This window comes from Nyctibius grandis, chromosome 1 (genome assembly GCF_013368605.1).
Source record: "Nyctibius grandis isolate bNycGra1 chromosome 1, bNycGra1.pri, whole genome shotgun sequence".
Taxonomy (NCBI): domain Eukaryota; kingdom Metazoa; phylum Chordata; class Aves; order Nyctibiiformes; family Nyctibiidae; genus Nyctibius; species Nyctibius grandis.
In genome coordinates this window covers 90,853,737-90,876,522 of record NC_090658.1, presented here as the reverse complement: position 1 = coordinate 90,876,522, position 22,786 = coordinate 90,853,737, and the positions used below count along the sequence as shown (strand labels likewise).

The following is a 22,786-nucleotide window of genomic DNA, read 5'->3' as shown; positions in this document are numbered from 1 at the left end:
ATAATGAGGTGGATTCTCCCGCATTCCACATACCCTCACAACACAAACTTTGTGAGCTCTTGATGCCTGCGGTCGCTTTAGGGGAGAAAGGGATCCATGAGTTGAGAAGTTCGTGACTAAATGGCTTTGTACAAGGTAGAGGGGAAAGCCGCTGAAAAACAGACCAGGCATCCTAGAATGACACAGGGCTCCAGCATCTCATGTCTTCTTTAAAGCATGGTTACTGGGTTTCAATATTTCTATGGTTTTACAATGCAAAATATGGAAGTTGATTCAGAAGATGCCAACAGAAGTTTATCAATCATGTCACCAACCTGCTATTGTGGGGAGAACCAGCATAGATAGACAAGCAAGTACTTGATACTGCCAGAGGAGCTCACTTGAGTAAGAGGTCATCCAAGAAGTTTGGCAAGACAAAAAGGCACATCTCCCCTGAAAATGAACTTCAGACAATGTGTTTCCCTGATCCCCCTTTCAGTCCTGTCAAAGTTATGAGAAAATGCAATACCATTCCCAAAGGTAATCATCTTGCAGCTTCAGATCACTCCTCTCTTGTTGCCCAGAAACCCCAAGCAGGACCTGGCTCTCCTGCAAAAGTACCCTCAGCATAATGTTTAATAAAATTGTACAACAGCTTGGAATTGTGAGTCAGCTATAGCGGCTACTTGATGTGTATTCCCGTAATGTCTTGAGTGATGATCCAGAATGAGAAATTAGACTTCTCATTGTGAAAACCTCTGCTGCTGATGTTATTAAACTCATTCTAAAGACCACCCTACTGGACTACCACCCCTTTGACCAAACATAATGTTGAAGCAAATGAGACATAGATAAACCATTAGGGAAAAACTTTCCAGAAGGCTGAAATTCTCCAGCATAGTAAGAATAGTGAAGTGACAAGATCAGTCTCCTTGGAAGATTCTGGAATAACCACTGGAGGTTTTTTTCAAGAGTAATTCAGGCAAAACATCTCCCAGGAATGGCACAGTGCAGCTGATTCTGCACTAGGACATGGGACTAGCCCAGACTAGTCGTTCCCAGGGGGGGAGAGACTGAATCAGAGGGTTATGGCACGGAGATCAGGCTAATAAGGTTTACTGGACATATGCTGAATAATGCTTCTCTAAGAACCTCATCTCCCCTAGCTATGAGAAGTCTTTTCTTCTCCACAAAATCCTTGGTTGTATTCTTAGAAAACAGCACTGAATTTGCACTCCAATAGACAGAAGGTTGGATGAATAGTGCATTTAAACCATCATTAGATCCTGCCAGTCTTGGGCTGCTCAAGTGCCCCATCACATCTTGGCCCTGGAGGCCTGTCTATACTACTTGAGTCATTTGGCACTGGTGCAGACATCAGCCATGGCCATGCCCCAGGACAGACCAGCCACTCTCACAGCTTGACCCCAGGCAACCTCCCTGTCCCCATTAGAAGCTCTTACTGCTACCTTCACAGCATCTGCTACAGGGAAATCCCCCACAACTATATCTGAGGCTTTTTGAGACAGCGCATTTAAATCCTTGCAGCCAGTGACCATGGCAAGGCTGATGTTCTCACCCCAGATATTAGGGTGAAGAGCAGGGGAATTCCTTCGCTTCAGTTCCCATGAGTGGGCTCCAGACCTGCAAGCAGTTTCTCCAGAGACCCCAATCCAACCCACTACAACTAAAAAAGTGCTATCTCTAAAATTCCAGTTTATTATATTAAGGTTATGTATTCTGAATACATACTCTGTGGTCCACTTCTCACCTAACATATTCCCTACCTTTCCCATTTGTATATCTGGGTCCAGCACATTGCATTTGGCAATTACTAAAGTCCATTCCATGCTGCTCAGGCATACCTTAAATAGCTAATACTGTTGTAGCACTCCTCCAATGTTGTAGCACTCCTCCAATGTTGTAGCACTCCTCCAATGGTGGAGTTTTGCTACACCAAACTGTACAATTCTTTATAACGTCTGATTCTGCATCCACTTATCTATGTATACGAGAGGAGACTGAGTTCAAAGAAAAATAAAAGATGGCACAGAAGGACAAAGCACTGTGCATAGATGATACACTGTTAAACTTTCTGCCCACAAGGTAAAGAAAAAATGGAAGAGAAATAGGAGAAACAAAATGTTGAGTCTTCAAAAAAAACCTAATCATTAAATGAACAAGGGGAAATTATTGCTTCTTTTTCTGTCTACTTTCCCATCCTTCCCTTCTTGCTTCCCTCCACCACAAAAAAAAAAAAAGAAATCTAGAAATTAACTGCAGCAGAATCTTTTTTTTTTGTTTTAAGCTATTAAATCATCATTTTTCCTCAAGAAACATTGATGATTTAACTGACAGTTTATTTTAAAAATAGATCAAGCCTTCGGTTGTCATGCAAATGCTGTATTTTATCCCTAATGGAAATAATTAAACTTACTTAAATGCATGAAGAGGCAAAGAGGAAATAAAAGGACCATCCATCTTATTCAAAGTCTACCCAGTGTCTTGACCAGAAAACATAAGATTTTACACAGTGGTGCTATAAAAGCTGAAAAACAAATACTCCATTCACCGTTGTCCTTCATCATTAACAAAGGGACAGGCTTTAGGATTTATGATAGTAGCAGGTACTGCAGTGACAATCTGTATGGTTCTCTATCTTCACATTGTCCTTAAGGGTAATCTTAAAAAAAGAAAACACACACACATAACAAATAATTAGGATTAGCTAGACCATAAAAACAGCATTCTCAAATAAAAGATGTCTGAAGCCCTTTTCTTAACCACAAGGTACAAAGGCTCTTTAGGGTACGCGTACTACAACAGCCTCCGAATACCAACCTGTGAAGCTGCATCATCAGTGGCTTTCAGGGCCGTAAAGAGAAGGTTTTCAGTAGTGACATAGTTTGGTGTCCTTAATTTGGCACTTCTTAAAGTGTCTAATTTTCAAAAAGTGTCAAGTAACCAAACTATCAAAAATCAGGAAGTGTCCTTAGAATTTTTCACATGGGTATTATAAAACCAGAGACCACAAACACGATGAGTCATTTTTATTTTTAATCTCAACAAAATCTGAGTTGCTGCCTCAGGGCAACTATAATGTCAGTGGTCTAGAAAAAGATCTATGCTCCACTCAGATGAAGATCCAGGATTCAGCCAGGTTCAGCTGGAGGTGTCTATAGGTAAGTCAGATATCTGGGCTCTCATTAAAGCCAGTGGAGACCCAATGCTCTGTTCAGCTGCACACACAGAGCCATCAACGGCCATTTGAGATGTCAGAGGGAATCCCACCAAGCCTCCAGCTGCCACTGCAGGTGGTCTTTTATGGGTCCTGTGTCTGCCAGCCATACACAGATATCTTGAGTACCTCAAGGTATTTCAAAGAGCACCAAATCTGTGAGTGGGTAACTGAACTGAACTTCTAGTCAACACACTTAATGAGCCTGATGCAGATCCCCACAGGATAAGACACCTTGGCTGGTTTCATCTAGCCCACCATTTAAACAATAAAATTTAAGGTTTCTTCACCTGGAGCTGATCACTCCCAAAATAATCAGCTTTAGCAGAATCTCTCTTTAAGAGAATATGCCATATGAGAGCATTAAATGCTCAAAGTAGTTGCACACATTTACAGTTCCCTCTTGGTTATACTATTAAAAGCAAACACAACCTCAATTAATCTAGTGAGCACAGATGGTTTTGGTCCCTCACTCCCATATATGTAACTGATAGTCTTGACCAGCCACCTTCCCAGAGAACGCCTGCCTATGCAGGAAAGACAGAAGGAAAATTACCAATGAAAATCAAATACACACTGCATAGCATTTAAGGGGAGGGTGCACATCCAGGAGAGTTAAAAACAAGGGGATAGCAAGTCCACCACCAGAACTTCAGGTGTCGTGAATCAAAGTAGTTCACTGAAGTCAGTGACACTGCACCAATTTCCACATGCCAATTGAATATCAGATTTGGTACTGGTTGACACTTTAATTTCCTCTTTAGAAAAAAGAAAGAATCCAAGAGCAAGGGATATAAATGCCAAGGATGTTTCCCTCAAATAGTTCTCCAGTGTCCTCCAGCAAAAACATACTATTTTCTATTAACTGGTTCAGCTAAACATTGCATCCTAAAACAAGCTTAAACAGGTCTCATTCACAGCCTCACCTTGGTAAAAGCCTTTGCTACGCAGCACGTTGCTTCTGATGTAATGTTCTTTGGAACGAGCATGGTCTTCTTGGACCTCATCGGAGTGGGATAGGCCCGGGAGAAACAGCACCCAGTGCACTGGTAAATGGGTGCTCCTGGCTTGGAAAAGAATCTGTTCTCCCCCAGCTTGCACTCTGGACAACCTGACATAAAAATATAAGGAAGAGACTTTTACTTGGTCTCCAGCTGTATTTTCATTTTTATAAAGAAAGGGAAAGTGCGGAGTAAGAGGAAGCACTGGTCACATTTTGCTGCTTGACATCTGCAGAACAGAAAAGCATGGGCAGCAAAGCTCTCCTCTTTAGGGTCGTTCAACTCTGCAATATGCACCATCTGTAAAACTAGAGTGTGGCTTTCTAGGTAAGGCATAAGCATCATTGTATCTTTTCTGGGTTTCTAACTTAATTTTGTTGACAGTTGTGGAGCATTTTTTTGTATGTCTACTACACTAGCTGTCCCTAGAAAACCTCCTACTAGCTACAGATAGTTAAATAGCACCAGCAGGATTTGTAGTGCTTCTTAGACATTGCCTGTTTTCAGGCAAGACTCTGTTATCAAGAGTTTTAAAAATGCCCAGTGATCCTGAGATTTTTGTAGCTCACATTTTTCTACATTCAGTTCAAGGCTGAATTTAAAAAAAAAACAATTTCCAAAAGACCCCTAAAATCCTCCTAATATGCCTCTTTCACAGAATGCTACACCACCAACATACTATATTCTGGTATCTACAGAGGAAAAATATTCTGCATATTATGAGAAGAAGCTATGGTTCTTTTGTTCCTGATGTTATGTTGCCATTTAGATCTCAGGAGTACAAGAAATCAAAACATTTCTATTTGATAATGTTTCAAGGATTAAGATCACCCACGTCAGCATGAGGACATGGTCATCTGGAAGACTCTTGACCTGGAGAAATCAAGTTTAGAGAAGAAATAGGAAGTATGCTCAGAGCAAAATTATCTTGATTTATTACACCTTCATATCTCTGTGTCAATAAAGGCAACCGAATGATAAGATTTACAACTACATTTATAAAACATGTGAAAGTTTAATTAATACTCTTTATGAACAATTGCCCTATTTCTGAATGCTGAAAGCAGCTTACCCTGCATGAGAAACTCCCCGTCTGGGAAAGCATGAAGAAGATGCAGAAATACAGACAAAATGGTCAAAGTGACAGCTGCATACTTCCCATAGCAATCCATGATCTGTCTGGAAATACAAATACACACATTTTTAAAGGACTGTTTCACATTGGGTACAGTACCAGTATCTAGGCTACACACTGATACAGCATTCAGTGCAAGTAACAGAGACAATTTAGAACCGGGATTGGAAACTGAAAATGCAGTGTAGGGATGTGCATTTTATAGCCTCAGAAAATGGACTTCATCACAATAACAAAAATGTGCCTTTCTTTCTGGCCATTTTTTTCCTGAATATTAACATAAGCCACAGCACATAAACCACAAATGTTGTAAGTGTCTAATATTTATGGTAGACTGGATAAAGCCAGTAAATGCTTATGGAGAAGATGAAAGAATCTGCAGCATCTGGGAGATGGAAAGCCTAATTTCAGGGAAAATAATCTCATATCAGGACATAATTTCCTGAACCAAGAGTCAGATTATTTGTCCACACACTGAGATGGCCTCAAGTTGCACCAAGGGAGGTTTAGATTGGATATCGGGAAAAATTTCTTCACGGAAAGGGTTATCAAGTATTGGAACAGGCTGCCCAGGGAAGTGGTGGAGTCACCATCCCTGGAGGTATTTAAAAACATGTAGATGTGGTGCTTAGGGACATGGTTTAGTGGCGGTCTTGGCAGTGTTAGGTTTATGGTTGGACCTGAAGATCTTAAAGGTCCTTTCCAACCTAAATGATTCTACGATTCTATGACTTCTTTAGTGCCAAAGTCCCCATAAACAGATTTTCACAGTCCTGTCCTTCGGTAGGAGAAAGCTCCTCCAATCTATGTAATTAGAGAGGCACTACACGCTGTGCTCCAGGGCGCCTGAGAAGACATAGTGCTGAGAGAGAGCTCAGGAGGGCTGGAAAAAGCCCCCAGGCCACCTGCATCGTGCACGGTCACGGGAGTCTCAGGGAGATCAGCATCGCTGCAACCTTCTGGACCAAGATTTCTTTTAGGCTTCATTTTACTGATGCAGCCACACGGCTTTTAGGTTCTGAGTAATAGAAAGCTGGTTTGGTAGAAACAGACCCTGGTCAGCTTGAGCTTTTAAAAATCTTTTCAATATATTAATTTTGTGCAAGAAGGCTATATGTGGCACTGCACATCGGTCCTACAGCTAGCACATGAGATGAAGTGGCCATAAATAGCATATCGCATATTCTCCAGGTAATTCAACAGAAATACAGTTGTGTGGTTATATTTGATCCAGATCAAATCTATGCCACAGGGTAATGCACATCTCTGGTACTAATAACTGGGGGAACCATAACATTAAAGATGCAGAATATACAAGTAGCAACTTTGTGAATATCATCCCAAATTCTCTGCTTGACTTTTTAAAAAAAAAGAATCTACTTCTTTCATTATTATTTACAATAAGATTTCATGGGGGGTGAGGGGACACACACACAAAACCTCAGTTCTCTCCGTATCCAAACATCAGATGTATTATGTATTAAGTAAGGGCTACACGCAGATCAGCAGGATGCTTTTTGGTAATTACCACAGAACCTTTAAAATTATTCTGAAGCATTTTGTATCAGCCTGGTGAGAGACAAAAAGCTGGTCATAAAGTGGTCATAAGAAACTGGTGTTTCTTTTGAGCCAGAGAACTCCTACACGCCTGTGGCATGGCCTGGAAGGACCTCGCTTACTGGAAAGTCAGGAGGATCTGAGTTAGGCTAAAGATGCCAGATGCTTTTTCAGATCTTCATGTTATAAATACCTGGTCAATTAATGCTACTTTTAAAACTCTTGGATTCAGCTGAGCTATGAACACATAAAACAAAATACTGAACCTCACTTCTGCTCTTGTCAGTATTAAAATGCAGTATTTTAGGCATGAAGTTTGTAACTTTCCTTCTCAAGCACTAAGCCTCCGTATTGAACTGACAATTTCATTGTGCTCAGTCAAAGACCGTTTTGGCCCAGTCTCTCACTCGGAAAACAGAATTCCCCCCTTAAAAATTATTTTCTTCCAAAGCACAGACCTGAGACCTTCCTTCAGAAATGAACAGGAATTACTTATATCCCATGGTGAAGTAATTGGGTCCACGGATGTCACAGTTTAAGGCTGGGCTGGCTATTAAACTGGTGGCAGACGCTCTCTATCAACCCTCCTCCCCAAAAAGGAAAGGAAAAGAGAAAAGGAAGAGAGATTTATGGGTTGGAAAGTTAAAACAGTTTTAATAAACTATAATAATGAAAAAAAGAATATAATAATGGAAATAATTAAATATATACAAATATATACAAACCCAAGATCGAGCTCCCCCAATGTTGGTCATGTCACCCCTGGCACTGCAGAGCAGGCTCCGGGAAGGCCCAGGCTGGGCCCAGCGATGGACGGGAACTGGATTCAGGAACGCACAGATTGGCATCAAGGGCAGGAGAAAAATGGACAGAGTCCTCTTCGGACACCGGCCATAGAAGAGAGTGAGACCATCGTGATCCCCCCGCTTCATATTGATAATGACGTGTATGGGATGGAATACCTTCATTGGTCAACTTTGGATCACCTGCCCTGTCCGCCCCACCCTGGAGATGCGACCCTCCTGTGGCTCTTCACTCGTAATTAGTGAGGAATTTAGCAATGACCTTGGTTTCTCTATGAAAGAGCCTTTCTGCATAACTCCCTACCGGTGCCTCAGTGATAACTACAAACTTCAAGCATTATCAGTCCTAGAAGCAGACACTGTTTGCAAAACATGCAGTTAGTTTCAGAAAGTGCAGTTACTTAGAAGAAGCTGAGCTGAAAGTAAAAATCACTGAAAGGAAAATTGGTCTGGTTTAGTCCAAACCAGGACAATGGAGAAAAGAGCCATATAAAGGATGCTGAAGTATTACATTCCCAAACCTGGGCAGCCTGTGCAGGTGACAGAGACAGCAGCACTCCTTCGCCCAACCTGGCTGGTTGGGGACAGCCTTGTCTTGGAGGATTGAGTTTCAGGGTCTTTTTATTGCTGAGACACAGAGAACATTTCAACAGGGGGACCTTCCCTGCCCTTGCAGATTATCCTGTGAGGGATTCTGGGCTGAGCCCTGCTCACCTTCACCCTGAAGAGAGGGTGTTCGGCTGTGGCTGTGCAGCAGCACCTGGTTCACTGGCCCCAGTTGTTCCTGACCGGCTTCAGCCAAGCAAGACAGGCAGCATCCCAAGCCCCCAGCTCTTATCACCAAACTATGTACCTGCCTTCTCAGAAACGTTATTGATCATGCAGATCTCTCCAGCTCTGCAGTCACTCTCCCAGGCCATGCCTGGCGCTAACCCACAACTTGTTTGGGCTGTGCCTGAACTGCAGCGCTGACGGCATCTCCAGACTCTTGCAACTGGATCTTTTGAACAGTTCCTTCTGTGCCTGCGTAGACCACCTGACCCCTTGACTTTAAAAGACAAACTGTCACACATGAGCATGATGTGCTAATGACTGATGTGTGGGATAAGGCCTCTAGCTGACAACACTGATATATACATTTTAGATACCGAAAGCTACTGTGCTGAGCAAGCAAAAAAAAAAAAAATCAGTGCTTAACTACTTAAGAGCTTCTCTTCTTCCAAATACACCAGTCAATGCTGCTACTCCATGATAAATATTCTCCAGGGACAGATCAAATTGTGACCCCAAACATTTCTAAAAATGAGGTAGCAATGAGAAGGACAATAATGCCAGCAACAAAGAAATTGATCTTGAGATTTGGTGTAGAGGTTACTTAAGCATGCTATACTGATCAGAGAAGGCACTGCCAACCCTAACCAAGAAAGATGGTAGAAAAACAAGTATAATTAAACAAAGAGAGCTTTCACCCAGCAGAATCCCTGCAACGACTGCCACAATGGTGCAAACATTCAAATAATGCCCGCTCACATCTGGAGGGAGAGGCAAACATGAGGTGGTCCAAGAAGTGAAGTCACTTGCCTAGTATCATTATCTGAGAGTGAACCTGGAGCACTGGGATGTGTGCAAAGAGAGTATTGATTAGCAGAGGGATGCTCCATCACTGCACAAATTCCCAGATATATATGGGGATGTGAGGCAGCTACGCACAGGTCAGCAGGTCTTGGTTCATTGATTAAACAGGTGTAAAACACTGTCATCAAAGGCAGCAGTTCAGATGGCAGTGGAGCACAGGCCCTACAAGGTAGCTTTGAAAACAGGAAACAAAATCAAAGAGAGCTCCATCCTTGCAGCAATCAGAAGAAGATCATGCTCAGGCAGATGAGGCTGAGATCAAAGGCAGGATGACAAGAACATGGCCCTTGCTTGACTGGCATTAGCAAGGTGGAAAGAAACAAAGTCTATGAGCAAGACAGATATGCAATGCTCTCCGATGCAACAAATGAAGGCACAAAAGTGGAAACAAGCCTCTTTCTAATTAAGACAGCAAAACCTAGAGGTAAGAGATTGATCTGAAGCCCAGCTAAACAGGATGACTAAGAGGACAATGAGGTTGCAATTAACAGGTGGCAAGGGTTGGGTGCTGGGTACAAGTAACTTCGCCTCCTCCCTCCCACCTGCCCAGCAAGTCAGTCCATGCTGGCAGAAAACAGAGGATAAAGAGTTAAAAGCAGCTGATAATGAACAGGAAGAAAAAAAACATTGGCAGCAATTGTGGAAGCACTGGAAAGAAGCATTTGGAAGAGTTATCAAAAAGCCAGTTCAATGTACGTATGTATGTATGTACGCATGCACGAGCACATGCAGGCTGAATGCAACTTGTAGTTACCCATCTCTGCTTGAGCTTTTACTAAAAACCCATCCAAGTACAAGAAATAGTCTTCTGATGTTAGTCAACAGGTGGCAAAGGAAACGGAGCATGCTTTTACCGTGGTAGCCCAATGGGAACATTGAACATAGCTCTGAGGTTTCTGAGAAGCAGCTGACAGCTCTGCCCTCTGTTCCCTCAACAAGAGTAACCTGTGTCCACAGGAGAAAGGTGGTCCTTCACACTGTTTAGATCCACAGCCTCCTATGGTTCTGCCCAAATGTTTTTGGAACTGAACTGAGCTCAGCCACATCTATGGAGTCACACTGAATAAATTGCCTGGATCCCTCCCTCCAGCAGATAAGGGGTCTTTTAAGGTTATTTACTGCATATGCTCTTTCCAGGCCCATAGAGGGGGTGTGACTGCTGGCAGACTTGCCTGCTCTGGGACACAATCCCACGGTTTAATGTCAAGCCCTGCTCCATCCAAGGGGACATTCCCCAGAGTGCGAGGAGCCAGCTGGAGGAACTCACGCACCAGCAAAAGAAGACAGACAGCCTTTTCCAAACAATCTGTTTCCACACCATCCTGAGCCTTTTGATAGCCTGGATGCTCCAACAGCTCCAGTAAGATGCCAGCCACGGGAGTAACACCACAACCCTTGATTGATTATTCTGTGATTTCATGCTCTTTGCTGAAGGCACAGTGGCATTCTCCATCCTAATTTTTCTAAGAACATATAATGCTATGATTTGGTACATTATAAGGGTTTGAGGCAATCCCAAAGGGAAGTTGTTTAAATCATATTAACCAAAGGGGAATTGAAATTGCAGTTCTGCACTTCCTCTATTGAGTCAGACTGTCAGGCTCACACCAAAACCACCAAAGATACCTATCAATAAAACCCAGATGTGATCTTCTTTACTCTTCCAACGCAACAGACATTTTGCCTCATGGTCTTACTTGTTTTTTTGACTGTGCCCATGCCGCTAACCCAGTTAGTGTCTACACTACTCACTTCATCTTGCCATCAAACCAAAGGAAGCTTTTACTTTGCTGTATTATTATCTTTCTTAAGCTATTGGAACATTATATAATGCATGAATTTCAGCAGCTCTTTAGAAAGATGGTAATTTTAAGACTTCCCCAGCAGTTAAAAGTCTAACCACACTATTTACAATATCTTGTCTTTTTCTGTAGATCAGTTAACATATTATCAGTCACCATCATAAAGACAGGCGAACATCTGTATTTGCAAACAGGTTTTCTGTTCAGGTGCACTTGGGACTCTGTGGTGTCTTTACATTCATGTCAAGTTCCACCAGATCAGATGTGCCAGCAAGCTTTGTTCGATAGGCACCCTTTGCACTGATTGTATGAAATAACCTAATGTTTTCAGCATAAACTTGGGACATCCCTGTACACTTTTCCATAGAGCGATGGTGGCACTGTCATATCCAACAGCAGTTAAACACTTTGCACACTGTGCTCATTTCTTTCTGAGATGCTTGGCCATGAGGTACAGCTGTGTCACAGCAACGATGAACTACAAGTGCCAGCGCTTCACTTGCAGTCCAGTGTCCTGTACACAGTAACCTGGTAGCAAACTTGGTGTCATGTACACAGTAACCTGTCAGCAAACTGCTGAAGACTCAGAAATCTTGACTCACATTTTTTTTCCTTTTCTTAACATATTTAATCGTGACTGGCAATTTAAAGACTCTATAATGTGCGTTAATACCACAGATTGTGTAACACTTGACATTCAGAAGCAATACCATTGACCAGGAGAAAAACACAAGGTTACTGATATTAATGGACCCAATCAGAAATCACAAAATATCACCATTTAGCTGCATTACAATTTTAGAACCTCATTTTCTCTTACTTACAAAGCTAGTTTAACCCCAAGCACTGATGTTTTAGTCCCAATGCAACCTTTTAAGTTAATTTTCAAAGTAAAAACTTTAACAGAATGGAAGAAGAAGAAAACTTTTGGAAAGAAGGAAAAGATAGTGTAAAAAAAATGTAATTGTTCCTCTTTAACAGCAACAAAAATTTAAAAATATATTACCTCCCTTGTTCAAGAAGAATAAATTAGACAGCTGAGAAACTGCAGGATGGCGTTTCAAGATGAGCTGTCCTTGATGCTTGGAGGTACGTTCCTGAAACTGATGTATGAAAAAGTCGCATCTTTCTTTTATACCAGTAAAGCTAGATCATACTCCTCGCCCACATCTAAGCCATAGGATCAACTGTACATTTTATCTAATGACTGAACATTACTTTATGTAATTACCAGCCCACCATGCTGATCTTATCTTCGACTTGACTTTCATAAAGAGTGTTCTTTTTCTTACGCAATGAAAGAAAGGTCAGCTTGCGAGCGCAAACTCAATGCTGTGTAAGTTTCCTGGAGAGCTCAAATATCGAGCATCCAGTCATTTGCTGCAGTTTTCAGGGAACAGAATCTCATTTTTGAAAAGGAAGAGTTACTAAGGTTTCCTAATGCTTCTTATTAAATGGAGAATATTTTTTTTTTAAAAAACATAAACCACTTCTACAGCAATGGCATTGTTTTAGCAAAGAATAACAAAATAAAAAGCAGCAGAGATCTACACAAACATTTAAAAGAAGAATATAGAAGGATTACCTTTTTAAAGATAAGATTTCTGGCAAGATCTCGTCTTGTTTTCAGAGTAAAGCTAATGCAATGGAGGCACTTCTGAAAACTGTACCAGGGTGCAGATCTTTAAGGCTTAGGGACTTGCAAGTCTTCATTTCCAAGTGACAGAGTCTGTGATGATGCTGGCGAAATAAGACAGGTCCCACTCTGCCTTCTGGCACCAAGGCCAAGCAGCACAGCAGGGCTTGCATCCACTCAACTCTTCCCTTCCCCTTCCCAAAGGGGAGGTGCACAGCACATCCAAACACCCACTGGGAACAGCCCCTGGCAATGCAAGTTGTCCTGGGTCGGTGCTCAAGGCCATTCCTGCAACCCTATTGTGTTTTCAGGTCCTGGAGACTTGAGGGAAATTCACTTCAGATGTCAGAAGTTCACTTCAGATGTCAGAAGTTCACTTCAGACGCTAACTGCCTAAACCTGAGTTACTCCTCCAGACTGCTTTTATAGTCAATGGAGAGAAATAGCCCTAAACATCTATTTTGATACAAGATTAAGTCACTTTTCTAGTGCACCTAATTTTCACCATTGGAAGCCCAGGGTAACTACCTTGGACTGCTTACTGTCCTACCCTTAAAGATTTACAAGTATTTTATAGCTTTAAGGAACTCCTAAACATCCAAAAGCTCAAAATTACTTTTTACACACCTACTTTTTGTCACTCACTGTTGGAGATGTGATACTGAAAGAGACCCATATAGCTTCTTGTGCTCTTACGAAAATGAGGCTTTGATTTGCAATTCAACGTCTTGCAAAATGTTTGGTGTACAGTTGGGATTTGGTGAACTGCACCTGTCCAGATTTCTGCCATTCAGTTTTCTTGTCCCTTGCCTCAATTCTCTTTTTAATAGCAGCACCACACCTGGATTCTGTTAGCTATTTCAGACACATTTACCGCAACCATATCACCTCTACCTTCACTAACGTCCTCACCTGCTTCAAGGTGTCGGGCACCTTTTTCTCTTTTATTTCTTCAGCTGATCACTATAACAAAGTTAAACTCAAAACAATTGTCCCCAGTCTACACTTGGCTTGACATTGGCTTCTGTTTCAAAACTGAAGATGTATTTCTGCATCTGGAAGGTTGTGAGCCAGTCTAATAAAAGAAAAATAAAAAAAAGTCTCTCTCCCTACAATCTTGCTTCACTTAGTAACAAAAGCATAAGCCTGACGTTTGAAAGCTATTGGTAAACATAGTTTACAGAGAAATATTGCCCTGGAAGACAGAAGCTTAATAGTTCTTGTCATTCAAAGCAAAACCAATGAAAATTGCTGAAGTTCATAAAATGCCTCTGACTTGGCTCTGTCCTGCCCATTTCATACTCACCCCAGCTTGCAGTCCTACCGGAAACCCAGGATGACTTGTGATGCTTCACAAAAACCAGAAAACTATCTTAATCATCAGGAAAATAAATAATGATTGTATTGTATATTCATATTTGGTACTTATTTACCTATGTATTGTAGCATGTTACCAACTAGTAAAAAAATGCTATACAAAATAGTTCTTTCATTAGAAGGACTCAAGCACAGTGACAATGTTACCCCCCCAGTGTAAAAGAAAAATAAAAATGCCCACAACCTAGTACTCTTTTCCTAACAGAATGTATTAGGAATAAAACTTGTGAAGTCAATGGAATTACACTGGTATAAAAGATAGTTTAAAAAAGGCTCCTATTTTTGTTAAGAGGATTTCTTACTTTAGCTGCTCCAAATCTCCAACTAAAAATACTTGGTTAAATCTGTCTTAATGTGTGACTGAATGAGAAAGGAGAGAATGTGGCTCACTGTTCTAGAGGGGGGAAAAAACCCTCTAGTTTATTAAACAGGGTATTCTTAAATCACTTAGCAATACTCTTCACAGTTTTTTGCTACACTCTGATATTATGATTTTATGGTCTAGGTAAGTATATGGATGAGAAGATAGGTAAATACATATGCCAAACTGGACCATCAAATACACTTTGCCAAGATCAGTATTTTGTTTCCTATTTGTAGGAGCAGAAAATATGCTCCCTTTTCCACCATTCTGAGGTGGTAAAAGGCAACAAACTGCTAAAACTTTCCAATTTCTTTGAGGCCACTGTGTTCCTAGATTGGACTGGGACTCTATTAAGGAGCATAAGTGAAACTAAATATTGCACTTGTTGAGACTGAAATCAGTGTGAGCTCAGCACGTAAATATTATGGAGTTTCAGAACTTTTGGCTTTTTTCTATGATCTGAGTCCCTACAGCTCCTTCTCCGTCTTTCTCTGGAAAGGAGAGTTTATATCTCTTCCCTTGCTCTGCCAGATGCTGTCTCAGGGTATCTGTCCTACTTCCCTACTTAGTGATATCTGCTTATCTACAGGCTGATTCCTGATGCTGCCTCTTCCTCGCTAGAGGAAAGCTTTTCTACTTTGCCACTCAGAACTGACAGTGCTGTGCATCCCCCAGCACTGTCAGTAAAAGAATGGGAAAGGGCTCTGCTTCAGAAAATGAACTCTTCTATCCAAAAATAACTCCACTCAATCAACAGACACACACCCCTCAAGTGTGGTCACAGATCAGCACTATTAAACAGAATCTACCTACTTTCAATAAGGGCAATACAAGGTTTGCTATACCTTACCACAGCAGAAAAGACAGTGCAGAGCACACTTAGTTTTTTTTTTTCAATCACTACTGCATTCATCAGAACCATTCCCGTCTCCTTTATTGGTTTTCCTATTCTCTGTAGATAAGCAAATGAGAAGAAACAACCTTTAAAATTAAGTTCTGATAGCATTTTTTGGCTTGGATGGACAAGCAGGTTGAGTTCTGGAGGATTTTTTTTTAATAACAATTAAATTACATTTCAGAGCTTCCTCCAAATGCAGCCAAAATCCACCCTTCATCATTTGTACAAACTCAGAAAACAGCAGCCCCCCATTTGAGAACGGAATGGCTCCCCAAATGCCAGAAACTCCTCTTTCCTTCTCACTTGCAATCTTTGAATACCTCCTTGGTTTCTTTGCCCAGCCCTGCCCTACAAGCTGACACAGCGCCCACAGGTCTGAGCCTGCACCAGACCCTGCACCAGAAGGCATCCTGAAGCACTGGTACTATCACCTCTTGCATTTTGGGTGTCACTTCCTTCATTTCTCGTGTTATCTTCCAAGCATCCCAGGAGGATAGAGGCTCCCACATACCACAAGCTGCTCTGCACTGACGCAGGCAAATTATCAGAGTTGCTGAAGAGAGATAAGAACGAAAGGCCCCACTAGAATGAGCGAGAGCATATCCTGGAGGGAAAAATTTGCGGAAGATTCAAGGAAAAAAGAAGTAACTTGAGTGTTAAACAAAAGGATATGCAGGTATTTCAGTATTTCACTGAGTCTCTCTACTCCTTCCCAGTTTGCTCATAACTTTTCCAGTTGCCATCCATCTATTCCGAGACAGTAACACCAGGTCAGTAGATATACACTTAAACAAGGCTCCCCAAGGCAACAGAAAATACAGATACACACCATTTTGAAGTCAAAAGCTCTGAAATTTCTGCTGAAATACTTCATACCGCATTATGCGGAGAGTGGAAGTCAAGTTTTCTGTTCTTTCACAGATGTTTTCAACTGATTATCTAAAATTATCTCTCAAAGAAATACTTTTTGGCCTCATCCTCTTTTGCTTCAAATCAATAGGAGTTCTGCCATTATTTCAAATGACACTGGATCAGGACTTTTAAGATTAGCTGTTAGTGTGCTCCAGCTTCAGCCAAACATTGATTATTCTGAGATAATAAGGATTTCAGTACTTATTGAACATAAATAATTGACTGCAAAGCCTCTCCTATTCTAAAACCATAGTGTAAAGAGGGTTCACTTTCACACATATCTCTTGTTTTGTTTTTTAAAGGGATTAATATTACAGACAATGGCACTTAACAAATACGTGCAATAATCATTATTTCACCAAAGCTAAGTAACAATTGTGCCTCTGAAGAAAAATAGTAAGATTATAAGGAATACATATACGTTTTCCCCCTTTTTTACTGTAACTTGTCAAGGTCATAATGTTTAATCATGGCATGTTATTAGGCAACTTATCGTACTAATGGGATGATGGCTTCTGTTTAGCTCTGGTCTCATGCTTCTTTTTGGAATAGGTTTATTTGAAATCCAATTCCTTTGAGCAAAATTAGAATAGATAATATTACAACTGTCACAGCATTGTGGAAAAGCAAACAAAATGTCATTAACGTGTAGGTTTGACCTGAAGGGCTTTAGAGACTGTATTTCAATATTCTTTTTCTCTACTTTTAATTAATAAAAGTAACTACACCTCATATAATGACTAAACCAGCTCACAAGGTCAGGAAGGACTATTCCTGTGCCATATAACATTGCTCAGTTGAAGTAACCAGGTTTGTTAGACTCCTGAAACATTAAGTGCTTATTATCAGACAGAGGTAAAACCCTAGACTAGATAGACTACTGATCTAACTGATTATGGCAGTGAATATGTTCCTGCAACATAAGGGTAGCCCATGAGAGATAGATAATGCAGCCTTACTTTAAACATATTTGAGTATTTAGCTTTCTTCATGAAAAAAAAAATACCTTATTAATGGATCATTGCATGTCAGGTTTACATCTGATAAATAGCCATGTAAAAGTGAAATGTATACTTCCAGTGCAGCTAAAACAAAGAAGCTTGATCAATAATGCAGGATGTCTCATTTACACAACTAGCAATTTCAGCAACTCCCATTATCTAATAAAGAAATAAATGTTCAGACAATTAGTTATTAACTTTTTCTAGCCCCAAATCTGAACACTTTCATATGCTCGCTGCATCGCTTCTATTAGTAGAGATTTCTATTACGAATTGCTTTCACATTTCATACAACAGTGTTTCTTGCTTTTCACAAATGAAAGCAGAAAAAACACTTCAGTTCATCAAATTCCAATCAAATCATGGCAAGCAAGAAGTAGCCTACAGTGCTGATAACAAAAAATGCACTGACATAGAAACGTAGCTGGAAAACGTTATCTGAAGAAAACAGCTTATTTCTATCACATTACCAAGAGGCTTGTTACCAGGTTGCTGTTACCGTCTCTGCTGTCACTGCACAGAGAAACCTAGCTGCCAGGTCATTCAGCTCAGTAACTCATTCGCCATACTTACAATACGTATTGCAGCAGCACCTAAGAAACCCACACCCAGACCAAGCAGTCATGGGATTGCATGGCACAGCCTGAGATAGCAGCAGATGGGTCTCAACAATCCAGAGTATCTTATTATGCTCCTGTGCATGAGCACCAGGAAGAGATGGTCCCCTGCCCTGGAGAACTCACCATCTCATGCGGTTTGGAGGAGTAAAGTCAGTCCCCCCAAATCCTCCTGTTCCACCCAACTGGACATTTTTCTGAAGACATCAGATCTCAGATTGATGTTCTGGGCTTCACTAAAATTTCTACATGAGGTTCTAGGTCTACATAGTGCAGCAGGTCAGTTCCCACACTCACAGCGGTCTCTTCTCATCAGCACATCTAATCGATCCCTTCACACAGCCACCTGTCCCTCTGGAGGAACTGTGCATAGCATATGTTTCATATTTGCCAGAGATTTTCAGAGCAACGAATGAAAGGGATTATACATGGTATTTGGCTATCAGTGTGACTCAGCGCATGGAAAACGGGCTACTGCGTTAGAATTAATGCCATACTGGAAAGTAAAGTAGGCCAATATTGCCCACCTCCATACAGTTACCCTTCAGAAATAAAAAGGGCTTACATTTACATAATAACACTTCAACATAGATCTTACGATGCTTTGAAAGCTCTATATTGAGAGTTGATTTCCCACATTGTTGAAAGTTAGCCACTCTCAAGAGGCAGAACCATTTGAGCCATTTGCTGCCAGCAACATTACATGGTTGTCCTCAGAGGGCCAGCTATGAATCATAGTAACATCTCAAATTTAAGCTAAATGTCTATCTATCTAAGTAGACTGTAAAGGTCTCACTTGTAAATCTGGGGGGAGGGAGAGGGGAGAGAAGGAGGTCCAAAAACCAGTAAAAATTTAAAAGATGCTGTTTTATATTATTTTGTGGTCCAGGCTGTTTCTTAAGCTAAGCTTAGACTATAAAATGAAAGAGCTGAGAAAGAACTAAATAAAAACTCCTAGTTCAAATGGTCTAGATGGTGCATATGTCCTCTTTCCAGATACAAGAAACACAGTGGGAAATGCTTCAGGGGACTGCTCCCTGCTTCAACACTCAGGAATGATTTTGTGTTAAAGAAAATTGGCAGAGTCTGGGTCTCTAGGTTTGCTGATTCTTTATTGAAGCAACTCAGAATTGGACCACCACCGCAGTGAATGATACCTGACTCGAATTCATTATCAGTTTATATAGAAACTAATAAGTAGTTACATCACAAACTTCTCACAAGCTTCTGTTAAAACTCCACTATTTCAATTGCACTTTCTTCATTTGTCAAGAGTTCACAAAAGTCCATTCTTCTCCATTGGTCAGCTGATCTTTATCTTCTGGTTCCACTTCAGCTTTGGTCAACACCCCATCCTTAATGTTCTTGCTGTGATCAGCGTCCTGTCCTAAATATTAAACTAAAATAGCTAAAGTCTATTTAGAACCTTATTTCTACTAGTTCTTATTTCTAAGTATTCTATATTTTTTTAAGGTAAAAAAAAGGTTAACCATACATCCTTTTTACTAGAATCATCAGAAATTAATACTTCTAGGCCTACTTCTGCTTAGCTACTCATTAAGCTTTGACTGATGATTTGTTCAGTCATAGGTCAGGATTATACAAAGGAGCTTTGAGAACAATATTAATGGATTGTGAAAACCCACCTGTGTTTATTCAGATAGACTTATATTAATTATTCTATTCTTAATTCTGTTTCATCTCTATTGATTCTTATTTGCTTAATTCATGAGAACTTCTACAACAATTATGTGAAAATTTCTACAACATTTTGTTCATGCAAACCTCTGTGTGTGCTTCAATAACAAGTTGTCAAGAAGTACAGGTTGCTGATATTTTACCCTTGCACAAGTGCACAGAATGAGAAAAGATACCACAGTGGGATTCAATTCCCCCAGCTTTAGACATCTGCGGTAAAGATGGCGAATGTCCAAGCTGGTTGCTCTAGCTACCTCTATAGTCAATGGGAAGACACAGGCATTTTCAGGGTGCAGTTCACCTGATCTGTATTAGCATTCTCCTTAGAATGAAATGAGTGATGCCCTACAGTTGCTTGTTTCTCTCCACTGGCTACAGACAGAATAAAGAAAACCAGCTTACATAGTCATATCCATTTTTCAGATGTCTGCACTTGATCAGAGGAATCGAGCCCAAAGTATCTTTCATTTTATGGCTAATAGGCAAGTAATAGTATCATGCTTTTTTTTACACTTGGACAATCTGAGGTCCATGCCATTTCCCAAGTTCTCTGTAACTTCCTACAGCCCATCAGGAGGCTAAGAAGGGGAGGAAGGTGAGAATTGATTTTATCTATTAATTTTCTCCTTTATTCTTTCTCTTTGTCTGTGCTCATCTCTCATCTCTTGCCTTACTTGGTATTTAGCTTGAAAATTCTCTGAAGCAAAGGCTATCCTTTTATTCAAACTATGTTTATGCATGACTAGGGCTCCTAGACAGTGTAACTATTACAGACCAACACTCAGCTTGCTTGATACTAAGAAGGGAATGCACCACATCATTTTAAAGGATGGTGCTGCAAGTGTGGCTGCTGTGACGACAGTAAGCAGACTTTCAGAAGCATAATCACCTTCCCAGAGCTATTCCCAGGTAGGGATGAGTGAGTACACAGAGACCTAGAGTCTGATAGAGAAGCCCACAGGCTAACACCAAACACATTTAACAGTACTTGTTTTGATTTCACAGAAATAAGTACTGAGATCCTTTAACTTTTATAGTCTTTGGTACAGGCACATACTGAGAAACTAGTGAAAAACTATGCTGGTAAGTGCCACACAAGATCCTGCAAGCACACCCTCAACTCCAGCTTCGGGATGTTGATGTCTTTGTCAGGAGTCCACTACACACTACTCCAAGAAGGCAGCCTGAGCTTTTGGCTAGCACGCTAATAAAAACATTTCAGTGCTACCATTTGTTACATGACTGTATTTTTTCCTGGGAAAAAACATTAGAGATTTTTGGTAATTTTTAAATATTTAAAATACCATATCAAAATGTTAGACTGGAAATTCAGAGATAGCACAGCTTTCCTAGTTCTATTGGCTAGTATCAAATACTACCACGTAAAGTATCACTAGGTAACAAATATTAATATTTAATATGCCTTATCAAGATTAAACATGCATTTTTTATTTTAAACAGAGCTTCACTGCAGCACTGAAGCAGGCAGAATGCACTGGCCAGTGAAAACAGATTTGCTGCTGTTTGATATGCTGCAGAACATGGCAATACAAGTGATTCATTACAAAGAATAAGGTCACGAGTTTGCCATTGATTTACAGATTTAAAGGGTTGCGTGTGTGAAATCAGCTCACTCTGACAGGGAAAAGTAAAGCTCAGTGCCAATGTCTTTGTGTTTTAACAATTTTGCTGGCTGTCTGCTTTAGCTCTTCCACCAAAGTCACTTTAACGTGCAGTGAAACAGAGGAAGCAATATCCTTGGGAACTTTTTCAGCCCTGATGCTCATAGTAGTGTGCTTTAAAAAGCTGTATAAAGCAAATCATGAATTAGGACACATAGACGTATGATCAGTAGTCCTCAGAGCACAACTTACAGAATTGCACTGTGCAAACGAGCAGGACAGGAAATGTAGTGAGCGATGGGTTCAGTGTCCTGGGGTGTACAAGAGAATCCTCCATGCCTGCTTTCAACTTACATTAGAATTACTCATCCTGCTGTCTGCGAACCACTGCTGGGTACCAAGATATCTGGGTGGTGGTCTAGAAAATGTTTGCAAGAAGAAGTTTAAATCCTATGCACATACTTCCCCTCCCACTCAACCAAATCCTACATACAAAGTTGCAATCAGTACCATCTACAAATGAGGAATGAGCAAGCACTAACCACGGAGAAAGTGATTCATCAGTCTAGCAAATTAAAATCTAACAAAATAAAATTGAATGCAGATGAAAGAGTGGGGAAGAGAACTAAGAAAAAAAGCAGGCGTGGATATGAACTGATACTTTCACTATTTACCATACCTCGTATGTATCTTTGACAGTATGGCTACACGTGTTCTGCAAAATTTACTTGAATAAGCCTGAGATTTGTATGATTGAAGGCAGGCAACTGCAGCGCCAGATACCCGAGCTGACTGTCTAGATTGCCTCAGAATCGAGAGAAAAAAGCATTTTTACACCTATTTTTGACAACTATCTCAGGCCAAGATAAACTGGCCACTCTCCTTGGTTATAAGGGGAACCTAGACAAGTAGCTCAGATGTACGCATCTACAGCTGCACTGCAGGTTCTTACATTTGGCCAGATAAAGCTCACAGCAAGCCCCAAAAGACCAAAAACTCACTTTTTAGCAGCCTGCCTAAATTTACTCTATCTATTCTCTGTTTCAACCACTACAGCTTTTCTCAGAGCATCGCTACAGATTCTGAGGTTCTGAAAGCAGGTTAAAAAGGCCAAGGAGGGTATCAGCACAGGATCTAGAGGCATTCTGCAGGCACCAAACAGCACGAGGACATCCACTGGCGCAGTATGGCCCCGTACTGGATGTCTGCTGGAAATACAACATGGCAGAGAGGAAGCAATCTAGGAGGTTCCTCGAATGTGTGGAGGACAACTTCCTCATGCAAGTGGTAAATGAGCCCACTAGAGGAGGGGCCCTGCTTGACCTGTTGTTTGTGAACAGAGAAGGACTAGTGGGAGATGTGAGGGTCGGTGGCCGTCTTGGGAATAGTGACGATGAAATGTTAGAGTTTTCGATAGTGGGGGAAGTAAGGAGGGGCAAGAGCAGAACTTCTGCCTTAGATTTCCGCAGGGCAGACTTTAGCCTGTTTAAGAGGTGGGTGGACAGAGTCCC

At 40.9% G+C, this 22,786-nt stretch overlaps 1 protein-coding gene across 1 annotated transcript; it reads right to left on the bottom strand.

Annotated features, from left to right (window-relative positions):
- Nucleotides 1-2,578: 2,578 nt before the first annotated feature.
- CGA (glycoprotein hormones, alpha polypeptide) lies at nucleotides 2,579-5,390 on the bottom strand. The gene is made up of 3 exons (XM_068412957.1): nucleotides 5,291-5,390; nucleotides 4,144-4,328; nucleotides 2,579-2,662 (listed from the first exon to the last, which is right to left on the bottom strand). The coding sequence occupies exons 1-3, from the start codon at nucleotides 5,388-5,390 to the stop codon at nucleotides 2,585-2,587; spliced, it is 363 nt and encodes a 120-aa protein (XP_068269058.1). The 3' UTR covers nucleotides 2,579-2,584.
- Nucleotides 5,391-22,786: the final 17,396 nt, after the last annotated feature.

What these genes read in the sequence shown, in the direction of transcription:
- CGA (XM_068412957.1), bottom strand. Translation starts at nt 5,390, where the DNA reads ATGGATTGCTATGGGAAGTATGCAGCTGTCACTTTGACCATTTTGTCT. An exon ending in CGGGGAGTTTCTCATGCAGG is followed by an intron (nt 4,329 to 5,290) that starts GTAAGCTGCTTT and finishes TTTTTATGTCAG; the next exon opens with GTTGTCCAGAGTGCAAGCTG. An exon ending in TAGCAAAGGCTTTTACCAAG is followed by an intron (nt 2,663 to 4,143) that starts GTGAGGCTGTGA and finishes TCTTTTTTTAAG; the next exon opens with ATTACCCTTAAGGACAATGT.